The sequence below is a fragment of the Perca flavescens genome, chromosome 21, assembly GCF_004354835.1.
Source record: "Perca flavescens isolate YP-PL-M2 chromosome 21, PFLA_1.0, whole genome shotgun sequence".
NCBI lineage: Eukaryota > Metazoa > Chordata > Actinopteri > Perciformes > Percidae > Perca > Perca flavescens.
In genome coordinates this window covers 4,944,077-4,970,217 of record NC_041351.1, presented here as the reverse complement: position 1 = coordinate 4,970,217, position 26,141 = coordinate 4,944,077, and the positions used below count along the sequence as shown (strand labels likewise).

The 26,141-nt window shown below is 40.0% G+C and overlaps 1 protein-coding gene across 3 annotated transcripts; it reads left to right on the top strand.

Annotated features, from left to right (window-relative positions):
* Positions 1-1,658: 1,658 nt before the first annotated feature.
* Positions 1,659-24,113, top strand: grnb (granulin b). 3 transcript variants are annotated; one of them, XM_028567339.1, is made up of 18 exons: positions 1,659-1,820; positions 2,076-2,156; positions 3,641-3,781; positions 5,081-5,227; positions 6,076-6,189; positions 6,531-6,672; positions 9,985-10,076; positions 10,818-10,947; positions 11,055-11,146; positions 12,540-12,690; positions 13,780-13,877; positions 14,628-14,861; positions 15,533-15,769; positions 17,571-17,834; positions 18,290-18,526; positions 19,630-19,887; positions 22,030-22,191; positions 22,277-24,113. In XM_028567339.1, the coding sequence occupies exons 2-17, from the start codon at positions 2,154-2,156 to the stop codon at positions 22,177-22,179; spliced, it is 2,490 nt and encodes an 829-aa protein (XP_028423140.1). In that variant the 5' UTR covers positions 1,659-1,820; positions 2,076-2,153; the 3' UTR covers positions 22,180-22,191; positions 22,277-24,113. The 3 variants fall into 3 exon arrangements, with proteins under 3 accessions (XP_028423140.1, XP_028423142.1, XP_028423139.1); XM_028567341.1 differs by having other exon boundaries at positions 5,081-5,221; positions 22,030-24,113; XM_028567338.1 differs by having other exon boundaries at positions 22,030-24,113.
* The last annotated feature ends 2,028 nt before the right edge of the window (positions 24,114-26,141 follow it).

The window sequence follows — 26,141 nt, the reverse complement described above, 5'->3', positions numbered from 1 at the left end:
TTTAACATATTTTGATAAAACAAATGAACATGGCATGGACAAAAATGATGGGAACCTTAACCTAATATTTGTTACACAACCTTTAGAGGCAATCACTGCCATCAAGTGTTTTTTGTCGCTCTCAATGAGACTTTATTCCTTTATTCGGATCCCCATTAGCTGCTAACAATGTAGCAGCTACTCGTTCTGGGGTCCACATAAAACATACTGTACATACTGTACATAAAAATGTATGACATATAGTCACATATCACTGTGTGTATATGTTTCGTAAATTAGGGTCAAATAGAATAACTTCACATTCCAACAATTATAGTCCATCATAGTTAATATTACATAATATTTAGTTATTGTTTAAGTTTTTTGTAAGTAGTCTTAAAGGTCCCATGACATGGTGCTCTTTGGATAGACCTTAGTGGTCCCCTAATACTGTATCTGAAGTCTCTTTTATATAGACCTTAGTGGTCCCCTAATACAGTATCTGAAGTCTCTTTTATATAGACCTTAGTGGTCCCCTAATACTGTATCTGAAGTCTCTTTTATATAGACCTTAGTGGTCCCCTAATACTGTCTCTGAAGTCTCTTTTATATAGACCTTAGTGGTCCCCTAATACTGTATCTGAAGTCTCTTTTATATAGACCTTAGTGGTCCCCTAATACTGTATCTGAAGTCTCTTTTATATAGACCTTAGTGGTCCCCTAATACTGTATCTGAAGTCTCTTTTATATAGACCTTAGTGGTCCCCTAATACTGTATCTGAAGTCTCTTTTATATAGGCCTTAATGGTCCCCTAATACTGTATCTGTCTCTTTTATATAGACCTTAGTGGTCCCCTAATACTGTATCTGAAGTCTCTTTTATATAGACCTTAGGAGAAGGAGAAGATTCCTGATTGGTCCATCTGAGCTTTCATTTTCTCAAAGGCAGAGCAGGATACCCAGGGCTCGGTTTACACCTATCACCATTTCTAGCCACTGGGGGACCATAGTCAGGCTGGGGGAACTCATATTAATGTTAAAAAAAACTCATAAAGTGAAATTTCCATGCCATGGGACCTCTAAAACTGGCCTTACTGGGTGTCTCCACTATGATAGTTGGCAAGCTATTCCACATTGCTCTAAACATTGCAGACCTGCACACTGCATCAGTCGGGGTCTTCTGCACCTGTGAACAGGTTGATTGACCCACTCTTCCTGAGCAAACCGTTCTAGCTGATTCAGGTTTGATGGGATCCCACTTTCCCTCAAAAAGCAACAGAACCTGACCTACCTTGACCCTGGAGTTAACCTTGTTTCTCTTTGGCAGCTTTCCTTGGTTCTTTTTCTTCCATTCACACTGTCCTTCTGTTTCATCTTAGACTGATGTTCGTGCTTGTGACAGTGTGAGATGGAAACATTAACATTAAAAACATTAAATAACTCTGCTGAGCTGTAACTAGCTCATGTGACCAAACACATTTAAGTAAATGTACAACAACGTTGTTACTTTCCATACCTTTGCTGCTTTAGTCATGAATAAGTCATGTTAAAATGAATAAATTAAGGTTTTTAAGATGGAGTAAAGGTGCATATTCACTTCTATTTTAATATTCAGTCCGTGGGAAGATTTACATTATAATAGCCTATCCCTTTAACGCTAAACTGCTGAGTCACGTGTATGACTGTGTCATGTGACGACTGAGTCAAAACAGCTTCAAAACGTTCAGACTCTTTACAGTCAGACAGTCATTCACTTCTTTATTACTCTGAATTTTTGTGAAGCACCGTAAACACACGACATATATGTTTACAACTTGGACTCATTGGATAAATCCAACCAGGTAGGAAAAACACGCTATCCGCTATCCGCTAAGTCATTCAAACCTGCAAGCTTTATTGTTAGCCAGCATGCTAAGCTAACTTGTTTTTCTGTGTATTAGCTTGTTTGAAGAAAGCTACTCGTCTGATGTTAGCTCGCTCGTTCCAGTTCACGTTAGCTGAAAGTCAAGTCAAGTTATTATACGTCAAGTAATATATGCATTATAGTATTATATGACAGTATGATGGTGAATAACTGTGTTTTTGGTGTTCTTTAGGTTGTAGGAGGAGTATGCAGTACAGAGCTGTCTGTTAATAATTGAACTCATTCTGCCTGTCTCCGTCCTCTGCTCATAATGGTAAAGTACTCTCACTACGTAATAATACAATAGCCACAGTTGTAAAAAGTAACTAAGTGCATTTATTCAATGCACTTGGGTACAATTTTGACTGTGTTGAAATGTAACAAAGTACATTTATTCAGGTACTGTACTTAAGTACAAAATTGAGGTACTTGTACTTAACTTGAGTCTTTTCTTTTCATCCCACTTTCTACTTCTACTCCGCTACATTTCAGAGAGAAATATTGTACTTTTTACTCCACTACATTCATCTGTTACAGCTTTAAAATCAGAATCCTAAAAGGTTTTATTACCACAATAAGTTACACTTACGTGGGAATTTGCCTTGGTGAACAGTGCATAAACAAACACACATATTAAACATTAATATAAAATTTACAATAAATACAGAAAAAACAAATATATACATACTAAGTAACTGTATTAGTTACTTTACAAGTTAAGATTTCTGCACACAGATGTGGTGTTAGCTAAAGTCGTCAGCACACACCAAATGTTTCGGCCGATGACGTAGACGGCCCTGAACAGCTCAATAGGAGACTGAAGGCAGGATACATTCAGAAACACGTTTCTCACTCAGAACAGCATGGATGTTTTTTTTTTTACAAGTTTGTATGCGTGTGGAAGCACCAGAGACACAATAACACCCCAAATCCCAGAAAAAGTGATTTCTTTTCATAATATGGGCACTTTAAACACGTAAGTTATGGACTGCTAGAGCTGCAATGATTAGTCCATTCTTTGAATAGCAGAAAATTAACCAGCAACTATTTTTATAATTGATTAATTGTTTCATTCATTCCTAAAGCAAAAATGCCAAAATATTCTTCCAGCTTTTGAAATGTTACGACTTGCAGTTTTTCTTTGTGATATGACAGAAAATGTAATATCTTTAGGTTTTAGACTGTTAGTGAGACAAAGTAAGCAAATTGAAGACATCACCGTGACATTTGGGTATATGTGAGTGCCGTTTTCTTCACTAAACAATTAATCGATGATGAAAATAAACATTAGTTGCCGCTCTAAAAATTTACAAAACGATTGCTGGAGGAACAAAATCCTAAACAGTATATTCATTAAATCTTTGACAGTGACTTTGGGCATTGTAAGCAGTTGTTAAGGGTCATGAAATGCCAAACATACCATGCTATACATGAGAAAAGGGACATGAACTTTACAGGAAGAATGTGTTTGGTTAGTGTTGAAATCATAGATATAATAGATATTTCTGGTTTTATATCTATGGTTGAAATCCAGTTTATCAGTAGGAATTCCTGCTAAGCTGCTGTACATACCTATCTTTGTTATCCTTCTCCACAATGATTTAGCTTCTCACAACCAGAAAGAAACACAGAAACCGGGAAGATTAGATGGAATTTGTTAACAGTAGTTCAGGCTCTTTGTATATGGTCAGACCACGTTGCATCATGCTCCATTGCTGACAGCCCTCTCCTCTCCTCTCGGCTGCTGCTTGTGTTCAGACGCTGCAGATGGGGATCTTGTGTCTGGCTCTGCTGGGCCTGAGCTCAGCGCTGGTCTGTCCGGATGGAGGCATGTGTGAAGACAGAAACACCTGCTGCAAGAACACTTTGGGAGGATACGGATGCTGTCCACTACCTCGCGTGAGTTACCATTAGGGCTGCACAATGTGTGTTTTTTATTTTTCATTTTTTTATCTTCATCGCGATTTAAACTGCCGCAAATAAACATTGCGAAAGGCTGCGACATATCACAAACGACAGATTTTTTTGAGTTAGTTGAAGAAAAATATCGGAAGAAAACTGCACTTTAAAATGTAGCTGTTGTTCTTTAAGTGGTGCCTTTTACGTACAATTATTTGTTCAATCAAATATTTTTTTCGTTTGTCATTCAACAAGCAAGCAAAAGTTGCATTTTAGCAGAATACTGAAAGAAAGGCAGAACAACGGAGTACACTTTTTAACGATCTATGCGCACGGCGTGAAGCCCCTGGCACAGCTGTGTTTGGGAGTGTACAAATCCACTTTTGCTAGTTTGATGGCAAAAAAAAAGGGTCCGTGCGCTGGGCACATGGTTCAAAAGGGTTGTACTTAGTGTCTTCATTAATCATAGATGTGTTTTGGGGAAACATGCAATAAACCAATCAGTGTCCTCTCCCATTCCCTTTAAAAGCCAGACACGTTTGGACCCTGGCACATTGCTATTATGATGGAGGATTTGCTGAGCAGGAAGGAGAGATATCCTGAGGAAGAAACCGATCTGCTTGTGCGTGAAGTGAAAGCGCGCAAGCAGATCATATCATAATACTATTTCTGATTGTAATATTTGTGTGTGTGTGTGAGAAGCATAGTTTGTGCACGAGCCTAGGCACATTTTACTAATGTGCTGTTAAAATAACAATGAAATGCTGCGTTATTGACTTTATACCATGTTTTTGTTGGTCAATGGCGCGATCACTTCCCGCTGCCTCAACATAGCAACACGCCAAGAATGCACCTGAACACACCTCCCTGTAAGACCAGGACGCCCACGGGCGCACAGATGGGCTCAGGTGCATTTGCTATTTAAACGACGTGGGCGCTGGACAGGAAATTGACAACTGCGTCGGTCTTAAACTAGCAAAGACACTTGCTTTGCGCTGCGCCGTGTGCAAGATGGGGACCGTCAACTTGAACACATTTATTTAAGAGCGGATTGACTTCAGATGACAGCAATTTCTTTGCTCCTTTTTTCTTCTGAATTTCATATTTGAGCAGATGAAATTTCAAACGATCACTTCTAGAAGTGTGGTGGCCTGGATGACTGAGAATCCTCCCAGACTAGATGAAGGGTGTTTTTTGAGGAGTCTCTATCACATTATAGAGAGTCAAAGGTGTTTTCACAGTGTTTGAGTAAACCCTTTGTTGTCCCTCACCATCTCTTTGTTTTGAATCCACCTACAGGCTGAGTGTTGTTCAGACCATCTCCACTGCTGCTATGAGGGGACGGTTTGTGATCTCGTCCACGCCAAATGTGTTAATAAAACCGTGTCCCTGCCCTGGATGAGACGCGTTCCCACCAAACAGGCTCTGCTCGGCCCTCAGGTAACGGTAAGGGCTTCATCAAATCAAAGACATGTTGTAGTCACTGTTGGGCAGAAACCTCACATCTCATTTTAATGTTCTTTTCATAAATCAATGGTATTGTTCACCCTTTACGTTTGTCTGTGACTTTTTACAAATATTTAAACAGTGATTTAATCTGACTTTGTCGAAGGTAAATAGCTCAATATAATGTTCTTAATGAGCTTTTTTATTTCCTGAAAAGCAACGGTTTGAAATACAACAAGGTTTTTACCCGACAGCGATGTTATTCTTTTGTCTCTTCTGAGCTCATTAGACTTTTAATTTGTAGGATGTTTGGGCGGTTTCTTGACCTTAACACTAGAATTTATGGAGCATAAAGTTCTGGCAGCCATTGATTGTTTTCTGGACTTCATCCTTTAGACATGCAAATGTTATTATTTACAGATACAAATGTATCTGCTGCACTTTGTAAAGTCTTATCTCACTTTACTGTTATCTAATACACACAAAGCAAGCAGAATAAGCTCTTTTTTTATTGAAGTGTACTTTAACACCTAAAAGATTAGTACAAAGTGCAAATGAGAAATAAATGACACTTGGGTGTGGCAGTTAAAAACTTCAGAGTAAACTGAAACGGCATAAAGATGCCACAGATAATCAAGAAAATCCAGTACATTTTTTGGAATTTTGAAACTAAACACCTAAATAATGTAATGACTTGAATTTGTTTACAATAATTATATCATTAGGAAAGAAAGCTAAAACTGTTTCCGTCAGTAACTACATTTCCAGTCCTGCCATTGACCTGTTGTTTTATGTGTCTGTTTTTTTGTTCATTGGTATGCGTGGGCTGTGACGTGCGACGGCTTCAGCTCGGGGAGAGAGTGAAAGCAGTCATTTGTCCGGACGAGGAGTCTGAATGTCCGGATGACACCACTTGCTGCCAGCTTCTTGACGGCTCCTGGGGCTGCTGTCCATTACCTAAGGTGATATACATGAGCTCACCCTCGCATACTAAAACACAAGCCCTTCACACCAAGAAACCGATTACGTGGTCTACTGGTGAGTGTTTAATGCTGCCAGCTGCTCTGGTGGAGAAGAAACGGATTTATCTAGGGGTGTAACGGTACACAAAAATTACAATACGTACCACGGTTCTGTTCATTGATATTTGGTAATTCAGTTTCCATATTATTATTTGCTTGTTATACATTTAGAATCCTCTACCACTGACAGCATACAATATGAGCATCTGTTAATTTCCATTATCTGCAGGAAACTGACGAGTGTTCCTGACTGTCTGAAATGATTTTCTTCTCTTCTACAGGCGGTGTGTTGTGAGGATAAACTCCACTGTTGCCCCGGGGGAACAAAGTGTGATCTTGCTCACTCAAAGTGTCTGTCTGCCTCGATGGAGTCCTTCCCCATGCTGCAGAAACTGCCTGCCAGGAGGAGGGAGAATAATCCAGGTGGGGAATTCATCATGTAGATAATAGGTCTGCTTGAAAAATCCCATGTGATAAAGATTTGGTTTTGGTTTGGTTTATTTATGGATATAGAAAGACAACAAGGGGATCCAAGGGATAACATGTAAAAGCGAGAAACACTTTTTTCCAACATGGTCCCTGATGTAAGAGAACAGGACATACAACCCATGCAAACACATACAGTCCTAAGGTTAAAAAAAAATAAAAAATAAAACTACACATCAAAAAACCAGCTAAAACACCATGACCTACCAAACAATAAATGTCCCTGTCCCCAATCTAGATTTTATTTCCCCCTAATTATCTATTTTATTCCATAAGTAGGCCCTAACTTAATGGCTAAAATCCCTTTTCGTTACTGCCATTTTGATATGAAGTGGAAGACTATTCCATAAAATAATTCCTGTATTAAAAAAATGATTTTCTGGCTTCGCTATTCACACATGGCACCTTACATGAACGGACACTGGCCCTAGTCTCATGGGCATGTTGAGTATGTACCATAAAATCTGAAATCCCAAATACTTTGGGGCTACACCATTAATAATACTGTACATATGATTGAGTTTAAGTTGTTCAACTCTAAGCTTAACAGGCAGGAACTCAACCCTCTTAAACTCATTTCTTCCCACATGATACCTAGAAGGTTTAGACAGTATAAAACGGATCATATTATTTTGCATAATCTGCATATTGTTTTTCATTTTCATCGTTAGGCCACTATACCATGCTGAGCATGCATAGTCAAAATGGCATTGAATGAGTGCTGAGACGAGGAGTTTTTTTATTTTGGAGTCAAACTGTCTTGTATTACGGTATAAAAATTTTAATTTGCAGGCACTTTTATTCAGTAATTTCTCTGCAATGGAATATCCTGACAATGTTTGGTCCAATATAATACCTAGATAAGTAACAGAATTCTTTGCTTCAATTTCATTTTCGTTACATATAACTTTTAATGCAGATGCTGTAAGTTACGTTTGGTGCCAAATTGGGAGATGTCTTTTCCAGACACTAGTAGTGAAGAATCATCAGCATACAATAATAACTGACATTTGACTGCAGCTGGCATGTCATTTACATATATTAGGAATAACCAAGGGCCTAATATCGAGCCTTGGGGTACACCACAAGTTATGTTCATGGGTTCAGACAGGACTCCATCAAAATCACAAGTTTTATTTCTTTCTGATAAATATGATTTAAACCATTTTAGAGAAGCCCTGCCAAAACCCATGCATTGTAATTTGGATAAAAGAATAGAGTGATCCACCGTGTCAAATGCTTTTTGTAAATCCAGTAACACCATGCCAGTATAGTTACCTTTTTAACTTTTTTGTCTGATGTAATCACAAAGATAAGTGAGGCATGTGTCAGTGGAGTAAGCAGATCTAAATCCAGATTGGTGGTCATATAACAGATTATTCTTGATCAAATGCCGCTCCACTTGATCAAAAACCACTCTCTCCAATATTTTGGATACACTTGGTAGTATTGACAATGGTCTATAGTTTTTCAGATTCTGTCCTACTGTTCTTCTTAAACAAGGGGAGTACCCTGGCCCTTTTCATCTCAATTGGAACCTTACCTAGTTGTATGGACAAATTTATGATATGTGCAATAACCTCACCAATAGCATTAGCACTATCCTTTAAGAATCTGGCTGGAATATGATCCATGCCAGTAGCTTTATTAGTAGATAAAGAAGCTAACATTTCTATAATCCTCTCCTTTGATACTAGACTCAGATTGAATGTATCTGATGACACATCTTGATAAAGGGAGTTCAGGAAGGATACCCCATACTTTCCAGCTCCTGTTGGTAAATGTGAAGCCAAGTTGGCAGCAACAGTAGTAAAAAACATATTGAAATGATTTGATATCACTTTTTTTATCAAAGCAAATATCATTATCAATGTCAATCCCAGTGTTACAGCTGTTACTAATTATTTTCCCTGCACCTAACTCTTTAAGAATTTTCCATAATGGTTTTTGGTTGGTGAATATTCTCTGTCACTGCTTCAGCATAATAGTCAGCTTTAGCCTTCTGTATATGATATCTTGCTTGGTTTCGGTTATACACATATTTATCAAAATCAGGTTGCATATTTGACTTCTTATACTTCCTGAAATATTGGTCTCTCGGTCTAATTAAATCAATAATTTCAGTAGTCATCCATTTGGCCCTCTTCTGTTTCACTCTAATTTCTCTCATTGGTGCAACCATATCCAATACTATTAAGAACTTCTCCTTAAACAATTCCCATGCCTGATCGGCATCATTACTGTTAATAACTGTACTCCAATCCTGTTCAGCCAGTTTACCCTCCAATAGCTCCTTAGAATATCGTCTTGTACATCTTATTTTTAAGGAGTGATGAGACCCTTATCCTATTTTAATTTTTTAAATTTTGCGAGTACAGAAAATAACTTTATGATCACTGATTCCAATATCAAAAACCCCAGAGCAGCTGATATTGTTTCTATCAGTAACCAACACCAGATCCAGAATAGATTTAGAATACCCATCTATTCTGGTTGGCTCCATTATAAGTTGCTCCAGACCAAGCAATTTACAGTAATGTAAAAACTTTACCAACAGCCCATTTTTTGTGGACATAAGCAAATTCGTATTAAAATCACCTAAAACAATACATTATCTCTCCATCAACACATTACTGTCAATACATACTGATTCTAGTAATTCATAAAAATAATTTTGTTCGGGGGGTCTGTAACACACGCCTACAACAATAGGCTTTGTTTTAGGTAGTCAAATTTCAACCCAGGCAGCTTCCAGTGTCTTTCTGTATTGTTTATAATCCAGGATATCGGGGGAGCACATTTCCATAACGCAACAGGCATTACACACCAGCTGAATGTTTGCCTGAGCTTTTATGGCCAAGGTGTATGTTTGATGTTGTGTAAGATATCTTTTCAAATGCTTGCTCTAGGGGGGAAGGGGATAGGGGGGTTGTTGGGTCTCTGTAAATTATAGTGTGGTCTAGACCTACTCTATCTGTAAAGTGTCCTGAGATAACTTCTGTTATGATTTGACACTAAAATGGCGAACACTTCCTAAAATCCATCTGTCACTCTACAGTTGTATGCTGATGATACTGTACTAATAACTAAATACATTGTTCCTTTTTAAAGTTTTTAATGTTTATGTACTACACTGTACTAATGACTAATGTTTATTTATTCATGTTTCTGTGTATGCTGATTATGCTGTACTAATAATGAATGACCTTGTTTCTTTCTCCTTGTTTCTATCATCTACCGTCGGTTCAGTGACATGTCCTGGTGGGAAAAGCAGCTGCCCAGAGAGTTTTACATGTTGCCTGCTAACCAGTGGAGACTACGGCTGCTGCCCTTACACAGAGGTACATTTGACTCTGTTGAAGATATATTACGCAATTTGTCAATTCATTGATTTGGTGATCTACAGAAAATTAAGCACCAACTGTTTTAACTATCAGTTATTTGTTTGTCATGTACATTTGTTTTTTATTTGTATACATTTGCAGTTTCTAATGGTCATATAATCGGCATTTTATTCTATTTCCTGACATTTTAGAGACTAAATAACAAGTCAATAAATTGAGAAAATTTGTTAGCTGCAGCTGTAAATACTTTGTTGTGTGTGCTTTAGATGAGACAACTTTTTCTGTTTTTTTTATTTTTATTTTTTTATTATTATGCCAAATAAAGTATCACACCAGAGAAAACTGAAAAACTACATGTTGGGAGATACTGCGGAGGGGATTTTATTGTCAAAGTTGAGCACTGTTTTACCAGTTAGCTTTTGTATTCCATTTAATCAAATTAAAATCTTCACAGTGGATCATTGCACACAGTTGTTTTCATTTCACAGCTGCACAGTGATGCACCCTGGTGTATTCCAACTTGGATATTCAGGATGCAGAAATAGAAACCTATATGTTGTTGTGGTTTGAGGGCTTGATTGAAATAAATAAAGGTTTATGGTGTGAGATTCGTGAACATCAATTAAGGCTATTGAACACTGTTTTGTGTGCATAAGTGTAAAGAAAATAATGGATTTTGCTTCTTAAACAGCAAACTTTGATTTTTTTTACTGACTCTGATATTTATATCTTGTGCAGGCCATGTGCTGCAGCGATCATATCCACTGTTGCCCTAGCGACACCATATGTGACCTGGAGCATGGGATCTGCAAGTCTGGTGACACGAGCGTGCCACTGCTGAAGAAGATTGCTGCCGTACCCAATGACGGTCAGCACTTATTACTGAAAAGGGACTGGATGTATTTTTTAGTTGCTGATTTAAGATAAAACTGTGTGTAAGAAATAATCATTTGTTCTGGCTTCTCGTCCTGTCAGTTGATTGTCCAGACAAGAAATCAGCATGTCCTGACGAGACAACATGCTGCCAGATGACCAACGGCACATATGGCTGCTGTCCGATGCCAAATGTGAGTAACCTGAACTAACCTGGATACGCTTTCCTTCCCAAACAAAACCAGAAACCTGAAAGACCCAGAGTCCTAATCTCTCATAAATGTTGTTGGGTTATTTCCAGGAGTCTAGTTGACAAGTGTTTGTTGTGTAGTTGTTGTCGAAAAATTACATCTTGCATCACTGTAGCGCTAAGCAGTTTTTTTCCCCAGTTTTTTTTAAAAGACTGAGAGTGTTTCGCGGTCCTCACTCAAGAAAATGTTAAGTTTTTCAATATAAAACATATGCAAGATAATAGACCAGATAATATATAAACACTCAAAAAGCTTGAAGAAAAAAAACTTGCTAAAGAAGTCCACTGGGGACCAACTCCAATCATTAGATCTGAGATATGTCATTTAGTTAGTTTTGATGCTCACATTGAATTTTCATTCATTCGGCTTAAGCGTGATTTATGCTTCTGGGTAAAATCTACGCCGTGGCTACATACGTAGGTACGTGGAGACACAGACCCTACACAGGACACAACATCGTAGCCTGACGTGCACCTCTCGAAAAATGTAACGGCACATTGCGGTGAAATGTTGTGTATTGGCAGTGTTGCATTTCCCCCGACTCATTTCCTGGTTCTCCTTCTCCATAAACAACATGAAATCAAGGAGAGGGTTAACTTCTCCTGCTCCAGATTTCCCACTGTGGTCAGAAAGAACTCTTTGGTTCTCTCACTAGGACTCTAGAGTCGCTACTCGCGCCGAAGCTAATCACCATCACTCTCTCCCTCGCTCTACCACACACTTACGACACACACACACATGCCAGCTCAACGCACACACCGCCACACAGGTATAAACTTCAGGCCACTTATGTAGGCTACGGCGAAAGCACTGCGTAGAGCCTCCGCAGAACCAATAAATCAAGCTTTAGATGGTGCCCAAAACTGCTTGAGTGCTGTGCCTACGCCTTAAAATATTAGGGAAAAGGCTGGCACCAGTCATCAAGCTGAGAGAAAGAAAAAGTTTCCCATGGAAAATAAAAACCATCTGACTTTCAACTCAATCCAGAATTAAAACCATATTATTTTGAAATAAGAGCTCAACATTTCTCAAACTGTTTTGAAAACACATAAATATAACATTAAAAAAAGTTTAAAGATACTTTTATGACGCCACACTTCACTCAGTTCTGTGTCTGAAACGTTGAAGATGAATATAAGTAGCAAATTAATTAGGACCACATTCTTAGCGTTCATTATGGAGTGTCAGCTCATTTATATCATGTGTGAAACTATTTATTTCTTCTGCCAAAGTGCAGTAGATTACGAGTTTCCCTATTGGCTCGACACTTAAACCAATAAACTGCCCTAAAGTTCAGAGGAATAGACGATTTAGATGCTTTCCTCGTTTCTTCCAGGCCGTCTGCTGTTCAGATCACGCCCACTGTTGTCCTGAAGGAACAGAGTGTGACCTCTCCCACAGCACCTGTGTGTCCGCCCGGGGAGAGAACACCATGACCCCGAAGATCTCCGCTGCTGCCACGGAGCTGGTGGCCATTCAGAGCAAAGGTCAGAGGAGGACTGTTGTCATCACCAGGGGGGGGATCCATTTTAAAGCAAAACTTGTGTTTTGACTCTCCATGACCTTCTCTAGTCCTAATTGGCATTGACTAGTTTTCTCCAGCAGCTTTTATCTAATGTAATGTTAATGTAGTGTCAATTTACCACTGAGATTATGGGCCCTATTTTAATGATCTAAGCGCACGGCCTGAAGCGCCTGGCGCAGGTGCGTTTGGGGCGTGTACGAGTCCACTTTTGCTAGTTTGACGGTGGAAAAAGGCTCTCTGTGCCAGGCGCATGGTCCAAAAGGGTTGTAATTAGCGTCTTAATTAATTCATAGGTGTGTTTTGGTCGTAACATGCAATAAACCAATTCAGAGTGTCATTTCCCGTTCCCTTTAAAAGCCATTTGTCCCTTGGCACATTGCTATTATGATGGTGGATTTGGTAAGCAGGAAGGAGAGATTTTCAGGAGAAGATCTGCTTATGCGTGAAATGAAAGCGTGCGAGCAGATCATATCCTTATACTATTTCACATTGTAATATTTTTGTGTGTGTGTGTGTGTGTGTGTGTGTGTGTGTGTGTGTGTGTGTGTGTGTGTGTGTGTGTGTGTGTGTGTGTGTGTGTGTGTGTGTGTGTGTGTGTGTGTGTGTGTGTGTGTGTGTGTGTGTGTGTGTGTGTGTGTGTGTGTGTGTGTGTGTGTGTGTGTGTGTGTGTGTGTGTGGCATAGTATGCGGCATAGTATGCGCACGCTGTGCACAAGCCTATAGTTAATAATGTGCATCACAAGTTTCCATAGCCCAAAATAAAGTCTGTAGTAATCAATACACAAATGTGTTGTTTTGTCCAACCAACACAAATATATTAAATTTACAATGATTTTTACAAAAGTCTACATTGCATTGTGGGTATTGTAGGCACCAGGCTTTGACAAAGAGGAAGAATGTTTGGAATAAAAACTGTTATCTTTGTTCTGCTGCATTGATTTAGATCCTTCTTTAAAAAAAGATCTTTCCGTCCGTGTTACAGGAATGCAGTGATACTCCTTTTCAATAAAGTTTGCTCACGTGTGCACTCATAATAATGTTTATCTTTCAGTCGGTGAAGTTCCCTGCGACGACTACGTGGCCTGCGCTGATGGAAACACCTGCTGTAAATCGCCAGTGGGAAAATGGGCCTGTTGTCCTCTACCTGAGGTACTAACATACTGATGTGTATGAGTCACACAGACTCTGACTGTGCCTACATCTACACTATTCTGTTTTGGTTTAAAAATTTGTCTTTTGCTACGTTCCCGCCTCGCGTCTACACTACTCCTCCGTTTTCTGAGCCCATAAAACAAAGACATTGGGGCTGCCCCCATCAGGAATTCTAAGTTATGTCAACAGCGGTGTTGGCATGTCTTCATAACACAAGCCTTCTGTGATTGCGCATCACCACCACCACCACCCCCACCACCCCCCCCCCCCACCACCCCCCTCCCCCCCCCAGCCATTCATTAATATCAAAATGTTATGCACTTAAGCTTTAATATGGACAGAGATTTGTTCTGCTACTGACAGATGGTTTTTGTCTCAAAATGCTCTGTAAAAGTAAAAATGTAGTAGCTTAGATGTAGCCTGTTTTTGGCCTCTGTCCAGCTGCACTCACTTACTCATGAGCATCACAATTCATCTACCGCCTGCTTTGAGAGTTTAGTTTTTTTTTTCGGTCAGTGAGGTCAACAAATTACTCCTCCCCTAATCTCAGCTAAGTAACACTCAAGGAAATTTGTTTTGCTGTAGAAAAAGTCAATATATGATTAATGCAAGTCTTGGCACGTATTCCGGTTCGTTGTCCAGTAATGGAGGTCAGCGTGAAGGAGGAGAAAGGAGGGCAGAGACACACATTCTAGTAGTAGCTAAATAACATATGTAATGCAGATTGTTTGTATCTCCTCCCTGTAGGCTGTGTGTTGCGAGGACCACCTGCACTGCTGCCCCCACGGCACCACATGTAACCTTGAAGCCTCCACGTGCGACGATCCCTCAGGCGGCACCGTGATGCCCTGGCTCGGCAAAGTGCCCGCCTTCCCCTTACTGACCGATAACAGCAAGTGTGACAAGACTACGTCGTGCCCTGGGAAATCCACCTGCTGCAAGACGGAAAGCGGAGGCTGGCCCTGCTGTCCTCTGCCGCAGGTAATGTGGGACCTGAGTGATGATCCTGGGGAGGGCCATCTGTAAGCTACCGTTGGCATTTTAAAATCAGGAGTCCAGCACAGATAGACTCAGATAAAGCTTCTTTAGGACTGCAACTTACTAACTTTAGTAGGGCTGCCACTTCTTAGTCCATTAGTCGACTAATGGGTCGTTTTGGTCTTAGTCGACTAAGATTTCTGTAGTCGATTAGTCATTTTTTATGCTTATTCATGCTTAATTACTTATTTCCAAGAAACTTCCGAGCACATTTATGGTAAACACAAGATTTAAAGTGGTGCTTTTGCAGGATTAATTGTAGAGAAACTCAGTTTTACAGATGGTTAATTAACTACATTTATATTGTGCTTTTCTAGTCTTAACCACCTCTCAAAGCGCACAGCTCTGTCAATTAAATCAACTAATCGATTAGTCGACAAAATTGTATAAGTGTTAGTCGACTAAGAAGTTCTTTAGTCGAGGACAGCCCTAAACTTTAGTGCCTCAACATGCATGTAAAACAACAATCACAGGCGATAACGTCAGAATAAAGTTTTTTTTAAGTATGAAAAACAAAGCCAAAAGTAAATATATGCAGGTATTCCACAGTGTTTGGTTTTGTGCTACAAAGCTTAATGAAACCGTACACCGTGTGTATTCTGTGTTCCTGGCAGGCTGTGTGTTGTGACGACCACGTCCACTGCTGCCCTCACAGTACAGTCTGCAACCTGGAGGCTGAAAGTTGTGACGACCCGTCGGGGTTCTTACCGTCCCTCCGCTGGGTGGAGAAGGTGCTGGCTCTGACCGCGGAGGTGGAGGATGAGAAATGTGACAAGCAGACGATGTGTCCAGGAGGCACCACCTGCTGTAATAAAGGCTCGGAACAGTGGGCCTGCTGCCCCTTACCTCAGGTCAGTGTCTCCTTCTTCACATTAACCCTCCTAACCCCAAAACCCACCGGCAGGTTTGAAAAAGCATATTTTGTTTAAAAGCTCACCAAAGAAAAACCACTTATCCTAGAAAAAAGCTGTAAAAACCAAATTGTTCGTCGGACTCTCAAAATTCCGACCATCCCCGAATGCGTCTCAGTAGAATGCGCCGACATTATGTAAAAAGCTCCAAAGTTAAGCCAAAAAAACACTTACTGGATAAAAAACTCTCATTGAACGTGTCCTTCTTCAAAAATTGCAAAAAATCTAACGTTTGCATGATCAAGAAGCTGTAAAATGCATACAATTCTACACTTTGTTGCTACGAGGGGCAATCTTTCTGTTTACAGAGTGACGCATAGCCATGTGATGAAAATTCATCCAGTCCGTGACTGAAACTGCAAGCTTCAGCACCAAACTACAGCACAGCCTGAAGTACTTGTTTCTGAGGGTTTGTTCTTGTTCTGGTGTCAGCTGTAATTTAGGTGGGATTTATTACAGACATCCAGGATGTGAAAGTCCTGTTAGATACTGTTAGATCACAGCTGGAGCTTTTTCAAACCTTGGATGGTCATGAAACTTTCCTGGTTGAATCATCAGAACAAATTGATGAACAACTGAGTTAGAAAATGTCTGGTTCTTTGATTAAAAAAAACAAAAACATGAAAACTAAGAGAGAGAAGTTAATTAAGACTCAGAAGAAGCATTTTAGTAAAAAACATCCAATCGCAGAGCTTAGAATTCTGTTATGTGCACCGCTAACGACTACACCGATTACACTTTTTAAAGTTGCTCTAAGCGCTGTCACCCATTTTTTAGGCTACACCATTTTTTGTCACATACAGCAAACATCTCCTCACTATCTGCTAGCTGCCTGTCCCCTGAACACACTGTAAAATGACCATCTAAGGTTTGTAAATTATAGAGTGTGGTCTAGACCTACTCTATCTGTAAAGTGACCTGAGATAACTTAGTTATGATTTAACTCTATAAATAAAATGTATTGCTTAAAGCACCTTTTTAAATAAAGGATAAAAGTCAGTTTTGTACATAATTGGAAAGATGAAGCATTCTGAATTTGCTTTGATTGAATTGTACAGACCATAATTATGAGCAGCAAAGTGGGAAAAATGTTTAAATATTTAGTTATAATTCCTTGTTAAAGATTTCAGGAATTTCTGACTGCTTTGTTATCTCCCAGCTGGGAAAAAGAACTACAAATACCACCATTATTGTTAGCTTTAATACAACTGGTAATTCAAAGGGTTTTCTACGTTGTTTGCTAAGCTTGTCAACAAACTGCTTAAACTTCTCTTATGCTTCATGTTACTTTATATAAATAGGTAATTTAGGTATTATTAATCTTGAAAGAATGTGTGTTCGTTTCCTGTGTTTTTTTTTTTTTTTTTTTTTTTTTTTCTGCCAGTCAGATGTGACTGGCTTCATCTCCGTAACAACCCTGACTGCGGCTTATGGTTATTATTCTTATGTATCCATCCACCAAACTGTGAAAACTATGAAACTTTTAGTAACATGAAATCATGTTTAATTGACGTTGTTAAGGAATCGGAGACATGACTTTCTGATTACTGAGTGATCAGAACAGATGAGATTTGGACAAAAGAAGAGCATGTCCGTTTCACTTCTGCATGACATTCTTTGACTTTTTTGTCATTTGTTGGAAGCCATGTTGCATTAAAAGATCTTCCATCTGTTCTGAGAATCTGAAATTTAAAGGGATTTCTGGCAACGTTAAAGTGCTATTTTGTCTTCTTTCTTCCAGGCCGTGTGCTGTAACGATCATGAGCACTGCTGCCCCAAAGGCTACAAATGTAACATGGCTGAACAGACGTGCGATAAACCCGGTGACCTCAGCCTGCCCTGGCTGCAGAAGATACCGGCCCTGCAGAAAGAGCCCAGTCGGGCTGTTTCCAGTCCAGCTCTTCCGGCCAGGAACATGTGTGACGCCCAGACCAGCTGCCCCAGAGATACGACCTGCTGCTTCATGGAGAAGACCCACAAATGGGGCTGCTGCCCTCTGCCGAACGTACGGGGTTATTAAAACAGAGATAATTACGTGTGATTTATCGAGAATTCAGAGTAGGGCTGCAACTAACGATTATTTTAATCCTCGATTAATCTGTCAATTGTTTTCTCGATTAATAGATTACTAGTTTGGTCTATAAAATGTCAGAAAATAGTATAAAAATAAATAAATAAAATGTGGATCAGTGTTTCCCAAAGCCCAAGATGACGTCCTCAAATGTCTTGTTTTGTCCACAACTCAAAGATCTTCAGTTTACTGTCACAGAGGAGAGAAGAAACTAGAACATGGTCACATTTAACAAGCTGAGATCAGAGATTTTTTTTTTACTTCTTTTTAGAAAAAATAACTCAGCGAATAATCCATTATCAAAATAGTTGGCGATTATTTGTAATAGTTGACAACTAATGGATGAATCCCTGCAGCTCTAATTCAGAGTCACGTGTGCTGCTCTTCAGGCGGTGTGTTGTAGTGATGGAAACCACTGCTGCCCCAGCGGTCACACCTGTGAAGCTCAGCGCTCCTCCTGCTCTAAGGGCCCCCATGTTGCCATACCCTGGTTCAGCAAGCTGAGCGCCCTGACCGAGCCGGGCGCCGTGACAGACGTTAAATGTGACGACAAAAGCAGCTGTGCTGCCGGAACGACCTGCTGTAAACTGCAGACAGGAGAGTGGGGCTGCTGCCCGCTGGTCAAGGTCTGTACATCACTCACTGCACAGTATTTGGCTGTTAATTTGATGTAAGATAATGTATTTTAGTGACCGTGAGTTTGAAAATGCACCGATTAAAAGGGTTAGGGTTAACTCTACGTGGCCGAAAGTCCTGTTTTAGTCAACTTTTTAGTGCCTTTAAAGAACCATTTGACATACATTTAGGAATCAACTACAAGTCAGTGTTGCTTGAGACATTTAAGATGAATAATAATAACCTTTTGTGTTTCACAACATGCATAAATATGTCTTTATTTTTTAAGGAAGTTTGTTCCATTGTTTACCTTGGGCTTGGTATCAAATCTTACTTTCTAAAACCTAAAAACACTTGGGCCCACATGGACTTACAAGACAACATGTATACTTTTGTCAGAACTCTTTTTACAGGCTATAGATCCATCTGTGGATGTGCTGGAACACATCATCAACATCATACTAAAAAATATATTCTCGTCCACTGAAGAGCTGAAACATCTGGTCTGTGTGGAGCACGCACCTCTTCTTCTGCCATGAAATGATGGAGAATTAGCTCCGCCAGCTGTTTTATTTTGATTAATCGTCTCCTAATATTCACATATATAACAGTAGTGGATGGAAAAGTGCATTAATTATTTTTTTTCTTTTGCCCATTTCTGGAAAGTTATGTTAAAAGTTGTCACTACATTTGGATGGACGCCTGGAACATTCCATTGTAACCGGTTATTAATCGGAAATTAATCCTACAAATAAAGAGTTCCACTAACTAATCCAGGGATGTCAAATTCAAAGACCTTTTTCTAGTAAGCTGCTGTTCAGAAAGTCTCCCAAAGCTGGATCGTCTCACATTTATGTCATTTCTGAAATATTATGAATTTGAGTCCAACAGTCAGACGTTAATTAAAAAAAAACCAAAACAAAAAAGAGTTTGCCTCATTTGTTTTTTTATCACCAAATCTGAACATTATGGTTCAGTTCAAATGTACAACCTTTTATCAGAGGGCACGATGACTTCCAACACTACTAACTGTTGAAATGTTTCTCCTGTGAACGTACCGGCTGCACGAAACGCTCCGATCAGATTTTTGATTCTTGTTCCGTCTCGTCTTCAGGCGGTGTGCTGTGCGGACCACGAGCACTGCTGTCCTCAGGGCTACGCCTGCAACATGCAGACTGGAACGTGCGAGAAGAAGGACCACGACGCGCTCATCCTCAGCCTCCCTCAGAGCGAAGTGGTACAGTCCGAGCCGAGAGACCCCGAGGACGACGCAGACGTTCCCTGCGACGGCACGGGGGAGTTTCACTGCCCCGAGCAGGACACGTGCTGCAAGGTCTCGGCCACCGAGTGGGCCTGCTGCCCCTCCCCCCGGGTACGATCACACTGTACTCACATCAGCACTTTCAGGCCCTGTTTACACCACAACGCTCGCGGGTGAAAACGACCAAATATTTTATCAGATGTGCCTTTCGTTTAGATGGCGACGGGGTTTTGGAGGCTTAAAAACGCAAAAAAAGTGAAACCACCCTCCAGAGCGGAAATCTTAAAGTGATGGTTGGGAGTAATGTCACCCTAGGGTCCTTTGCACCATGACCTCAAGCCAAACACCCCCCCCCAGAAGCTGTTTTCACCTGGGTCGAACATTGGGAGAGTTAGCGTAGAGTAGCGTTATCAGCTGAATAGCTTAGCGCAGGGGCTAATGGACCGACGTTTGTATCTCGTAAATGACCCCACTAATAATGCCCGAAATGATACCAAACTTCTACACTAGTACAAATAGGTTATGTACTCATAAAACAATGGATTGTAAAGTTTGTAAGTACACCAGAAGTTTATGAACACTTGCCTGCTGGCTTCTGCTCTCTGTTGCTGCTACCTGCAGTAAGATGAGTGCTTAGGGGTCGTCTACAAATTACTACACTGAAAAGAGATGCAACAAAAATATTTATTAATTTAATGATTAAATAAGGTAATGTCTCCAAACTTACCTCAATTATAACTTGTCTCCTGCTAGTTATTCTACAGCACTTACTTTAAAAAAAAAGTTAAATTAATAAATATTTTTGTTGCATCTCTTCTCGGTGTTGTAATTTGTAGATAGCCCTAAGCAATCGTCTTACAGCAGCAACAACAACAGCAGAGAGCAGAAGCCAGCAGGCAAGTGTTATTTACATAAACTTCTGGTGTACTTACAAACTTTACAATCCATCATTTTATGAGTACATAACCTATTTGTACTAGTGTAGAAGTTTGGTATCATTTCGGGCATTATTAGTGGGGTAATGTTAACAGACACTTCGGATCTATTAGCCCCTGCGCTATTCAGCAACTGCACTGCTTATTTCTCTCTTCAAATGTTTTCAGAAACACGTTTCGGTGAACTATTTTAGTACAATATAGTAAGTAAGTAAGTAAATAAAGTTTATTTATAGAGTGCTTTTCACAGATAAAAATCAAAGTGCTTCACAAGGTACAACCACATTGAAATACATTGGATGAAGATAAAACATTTAAAAAGTCAAAGATAAATTAAACCCAATCAACTAAAAGCTTGTTTAAATAACAGTGTCTTGAGTTGCCTTTTAAAAGAATCAACAGAATCAGCCACACGGAGGAGCAAGGGGCAAGGCGTTCCAGAGTCTGGGGGCTACAGCCTCGAAGGACCGGTCTCCCCGGGTTTTAGAGTCTTTGGGACCATTAAGAGACTTTGGCCTGCTGATCGAAGGGCACGGCCTGGGGACTATGAGCGTAACAAGTCAGCAATGTATTCTGGGGCCTGACCATTTAAAGCTCTAAAAGTTAAAACCAATATTTTAAATTCAATACGAAATTTAATTGGTAACCAATGTAGGGAGGACATTGAGATTGAGATAATGAGATCGTGTTCTGGACGAGCCGCCATGAAAGTCTGGCTTTGAATTCACGGAGAAACCAGACCCACGTGACGTGTTCATCCAATCAGCTGCCGGTTTTCATTTCTTGGGCAACAATACAGATTAGCGCCGCCTGCTGTTATGGAGACGTACTACGTCTCGTCTCTCCGGTGTGTTCTGAGACACTTTTTGGTCCAACTCGGGGAGACTGATCAGTCTAGCTGGCTTTTCTGCCGACGGTCGGCAATAACTCCACCTCCTCGTCTGTCCAGACAAAATTGTCAGCTTTTGTTGATCGCTTCGCCATGTTTTGGTTTCGCACTACTAGGTAGAGAAGTAGAAGGAAGGTTCTACACAGGCGCACGGACTTAGTGGTGTTGTGTGGCAGAGCTTCACACTACCACCTAGCCGCCTGGTGTGCATACTACATCAAATTTCACACACTTTTGCGGCACCATATGCACGCAGATTTCCCCCCTAAAACGCTTGTCTAAACGCCGAATAAAAAGTGAGAACGGCAAAGCCACTTTTGCGTTTTCTCTTCACATCGTTTCCGTCTAAACATAGCCTTATATTTGACTGTTTTCTAGCCCTACTGACTTAGTAGTTAGGCTTAAAAGTTGTTATTTTTCCTCTGACAGGCGGTGTGCTGCTCCGACTCAAAGCACTGCTGTCCTGCAGGATACTCGTGTGACCTGAAGGCTGGAGGTTGCAGCCTGCACCCCCAGCTGACCTGGGACACTTTGATTGGGGAGAACAGAAAGAAAGACTTTGTCCGACACGGACTTTAATCCCACTCAAAGGTGCGGTTATCTTCTTCCGTCTTGATCCATAACATTTATCTACAGCTCATGTTGTCTAAAGACAATTCTGTTTTATCATTCACAGAAGTGTATTTACCAAGTGTGTGCCCTCCTGAGTATTTTTGGTGGTAGGTGTGGAGGAGATGACTGACTCGGTGGCAGACATTATAATGAATTAAAAGCAATTATATACCTTAACTTGAAGTAAAAAAAACAAACCAGTATTTTCATGTTTTGCACCAAGAAAACTCCTCGTGATCACGCTCACTTTTTGGAAATAAACCTGTAGATGATACAATGTGAGAAGCACAGTGACTTACGGTGTCTCTACAATATAACGGCATTGGTTTGATTCTATATTTTTCTTATTGTCAACATGTCCCATGCAAAGATCAAATGTTAGTCCATCTCTCTCTCAATTAGGCATGGGCCGGTTACCGTGTTCAAGGTATAGCGCGGTTTGAAAAAGTCAAGGTTTCAAAACCACTAACATTATCTGTCCTAGCATTCCTAAGGTATGAGCTGTTTTTTATGAGTGGACAGGACAGGATGTACAGTTTAGAAATCCGTCTCCCTGCCAGTGTGCAGTGTGATTTAAAAATCAAATACATTGTGTTCAATGGGGGAAAAAAAATTTTTTACCCAGATATAAAAGAAATGTGTGGGATTGAGTCAAAATAAAATACAGTGTGTGTTCATGGGAAGAACGAAGAAGCTATATCTTTAATACACACACAATACATGTTAGCAGATACATGCAGTATTGATTTTGGTCTTTTCGTGGGATTCATTGACATTAAGAAACATACAATATCACAAGTTTTATCCTTGAAGGCTGCTTGGTTGTTTTTGTTTGATTGCCCTGTTCCATTTCTCGATGGAAAAATAGAAACGTATATCCAGTTTATATCATGTACTTGCAGCCCTATTGTGGGCAGCATTTGATCCGTTAACTCCTATTTGGTCGAAGGTGTTTCTAAGAATAGTTCTGTTCCTCTTTATGGCCTCACTTGGAAGGAGGAAGCAACATTTCCTTGTTTATTGCTTCATGGGCACAAGTTTTTGGCTGTTAATCTGCTCGCCTGTGGAGGCGATTTTTATTTCATCTTTATTTGGTCTGTGATTTATTGAAAAGGCCCTGGATAAACGGTGGTGATTGGTTACAAGTGGGGTGTACAAGTTTTTTTAGTTGGTTTTTTTTGTTTTTTTTGCTACACACTTACCGGTAATTAGAGCACAATAAAACAATAACTGACCATACAAATAGCTCATGCCTTCTAGGATTTTACTGTTAGAGGGGCTGCTGGGTCAGGAAAATCCATTCCAACATTGGAAAAGAACAAACCATGCCTTTTTTGTTTTCGGACATTTTGGGGAGGTTGAGTGACGATTTCTGTTGATGGTCAAGAAATAAGAGCCAAGCCTTCTTAATGTCGTGAGGAAACCAATCCAGGGCTCGCTCCATCAGCAGAAGACCAAAAGTGACTCTCTGATCTGGTTTGGAGCTTTTAAACTACACAGGTTAACTTGTATGTCTATGTTTTTGTGCGTCCAGTCATTTCAATTGCAGCAGCTGTAGATACATGTTCTCATTGAGAGACTTTTGAAGTTTCCAAACACTGGAAGTTGTTGAAATCCTGCTTCTTGACTTGTGTAATTGGGTGGATGTTTTCACAGAGCTGTTTCTAAGCCATTAGGGAAATTGTAATATCATTAAAAATCCACTTTTTATGAATAAAGATTGGACCCAGATTGAAAATAAATTGCCTGAACATGTGCTCACCATCCACATCATGTTGTCACTGCTACTTTTAGATACTCGTCATGAATGTGTTTTTTTTCTTGCTGTGATTTTTGATATTTTTGCGGCCTTTCGAGGAAGATGTCACTCCGAAGAGGGAAAATAAAGTTCTTCAAATAAATACCCGTTTGGTTGATGTGATAATTAAATTCAGTGAGGTCATCGTTGAAGTTTATCAGTTGGCAGGATGTGCAGATACTCACACAGGCCCACACACTTCCTCTGGCCTTCTCTCTCCATATCCTCTTACCCCCACCCACCCCCTTTCACCTCACTCACTCCTAGTCATCAGAAAGTTGTTATGACGACCCGAGAGTAAACACAAGACAGCCGAGTGGAGACAAAAAACTGGGGGTTGTGTGTCCCACTTTGCCTTCAGCTCGCCTGGCCGGCTTCGTCTTATCTTCTGCCCTCTGGTGGTCAGAAACAAACATGGCTGCTCTTCTGCTTGAGTTGAAAACAATGAGCGACGCACGCTGTTTGGACTCTGAATGAGGTCAGATACTCCTCTCCTGTGAGGCCCCATTGTTGAAGATCTCCAGGACGGTTACTTAAGTGAAAGCCCTTTAACACAGGCGGATGTCTCTGGAGAGTGGAGAGCTGGCTGTTGTCTCTTTGAGAGTTTATTTGAAATGACTTTAATTTGTTCCTAAAGGACAATCAGAGGCAAGTAAATTTGCAAATACATGTTTATGTACAAAACATTGCCGGACAGTGCTCTTTCTTTAAAATGTGTACTCAAAATTAAAATGGTAATGATAAATCTCAGTATTTTTTGGTTTAAAGTAATCAAATAATGTAAGTTGTACAGTACCAGTCCAGTACAAGTGTGGACACTCTTTCAATTCAAGTGAATGAGAAAACATGTCCAAACTTTTGACTGGTACTGTAGCTTATAAAAGATATGTAAAAATGATAATGATTCATAATTATAAAAATGTATGAGAAACCTGCTAAAGGTAATAATTCAATATTACCACCATGGAAAGTTAAAAGGAAATGCTTATATTTTGAAGTTGCAAGTTAGTAACCCACCCAGTGATTATAGGAATGTCCGCGTCACTTTATTCTCGGCCACGTTTTTTGAAAAATAAAAATGTTTTGGTAATTACTCGAAGCTTCTTCTACACCAGAGTCACTAGCGATTTCCAGTCTTTGTGCTAAGCTAAGCTACCTGGCTGCTAGCTGGGGCTTCATATTTAATGGACTCTCAACAAGGAAATGTGTGTGTGTGTGTGTGTGTGTGTGTGTGTGTGTGTGTGTGTGTGTGTGTGTGTTTACAATGTTTTAGTTTGGATTAATCCTAAAACTTTAACCCTAACCCCAGTGCATTTCCACCATAAATTCTTGCATACAAATTCACCATAATGCAGGAAATAAAGACGTTTGACGTTTTAAAATGTCTTAGGGCTGGACCCTCAGACCACCCCCCACCCCCCCTGATACTATATGTCACCTCAATGTAGAAAACAAACGTATTAGTTTTATTGCATTCGTTTATCAATCAATCAGTCTACTGTTTATGATTTAATTAGTTTCTGTACGTAAATGAGCTGTGTAACGAGCTTTATTTAGCCTCTGTGAGGCTTTTCAGCTCTATGTATAGCAGACTTGACCTACCAACAGCAGAGAGGACTAAAGTGACAAAAACCCTTTGACGTGAGAGCAAACTTTCTCCTCCGCTTCACTATTGGTCAGCCGCTGATCCCGTTCAGATGTTGCCAGGGAGAGGGACCCTCCACCCTAAAACACACACACGCACACACGCACGCACACACACACACACACACACACACAGCTCTGGTATTTTGTTAATTCCCACAGGAATGTTCAGATTCCCATCCTCTTTATGTGGGACATCCAATGTGTTGGCGGAGAGGAAGCTAAACAAAGTCAGCAGATGTTATCATTGCTTTTTTTCTTTCTATAAGAGAACTACCCTTTGACTGTGAATATTCATATTTGGAAACAAAACTTAATTTCGAGTGGTGACTAAATTTGACCTCGTGGAAGACTCGATCGGCTGCCCGTTGACCATTTTCTAATTCTCGATGAAACTAAATTGATTCCCACTCCCAATTTATTTTTGTACTTTGAATAAGGTACTGGTGTACATTTAAAAAAACTGAATCAAAATAGAGCTTGTTTA

Excerpts from the sequence above, each read along its gene's own strand:
- grnb (XM_028567339.1), top strand. Across the intron at positions 10,077-10,817 it reads GCTGCTGCCCTTACACAGAG|GCCATGTGCTGCAGCGATCA; the intron begins GTACATTTGACT and ends TATCTTGTGCAG. Across the intron at positions 17,835-18,289 it reads GCTGCTGCCCTCTGCCGAAC|GCGGTGTGTTGTAGTGATGG; the intron begins GTACGGGGTTAT and ends GCTGCTCTTCAG.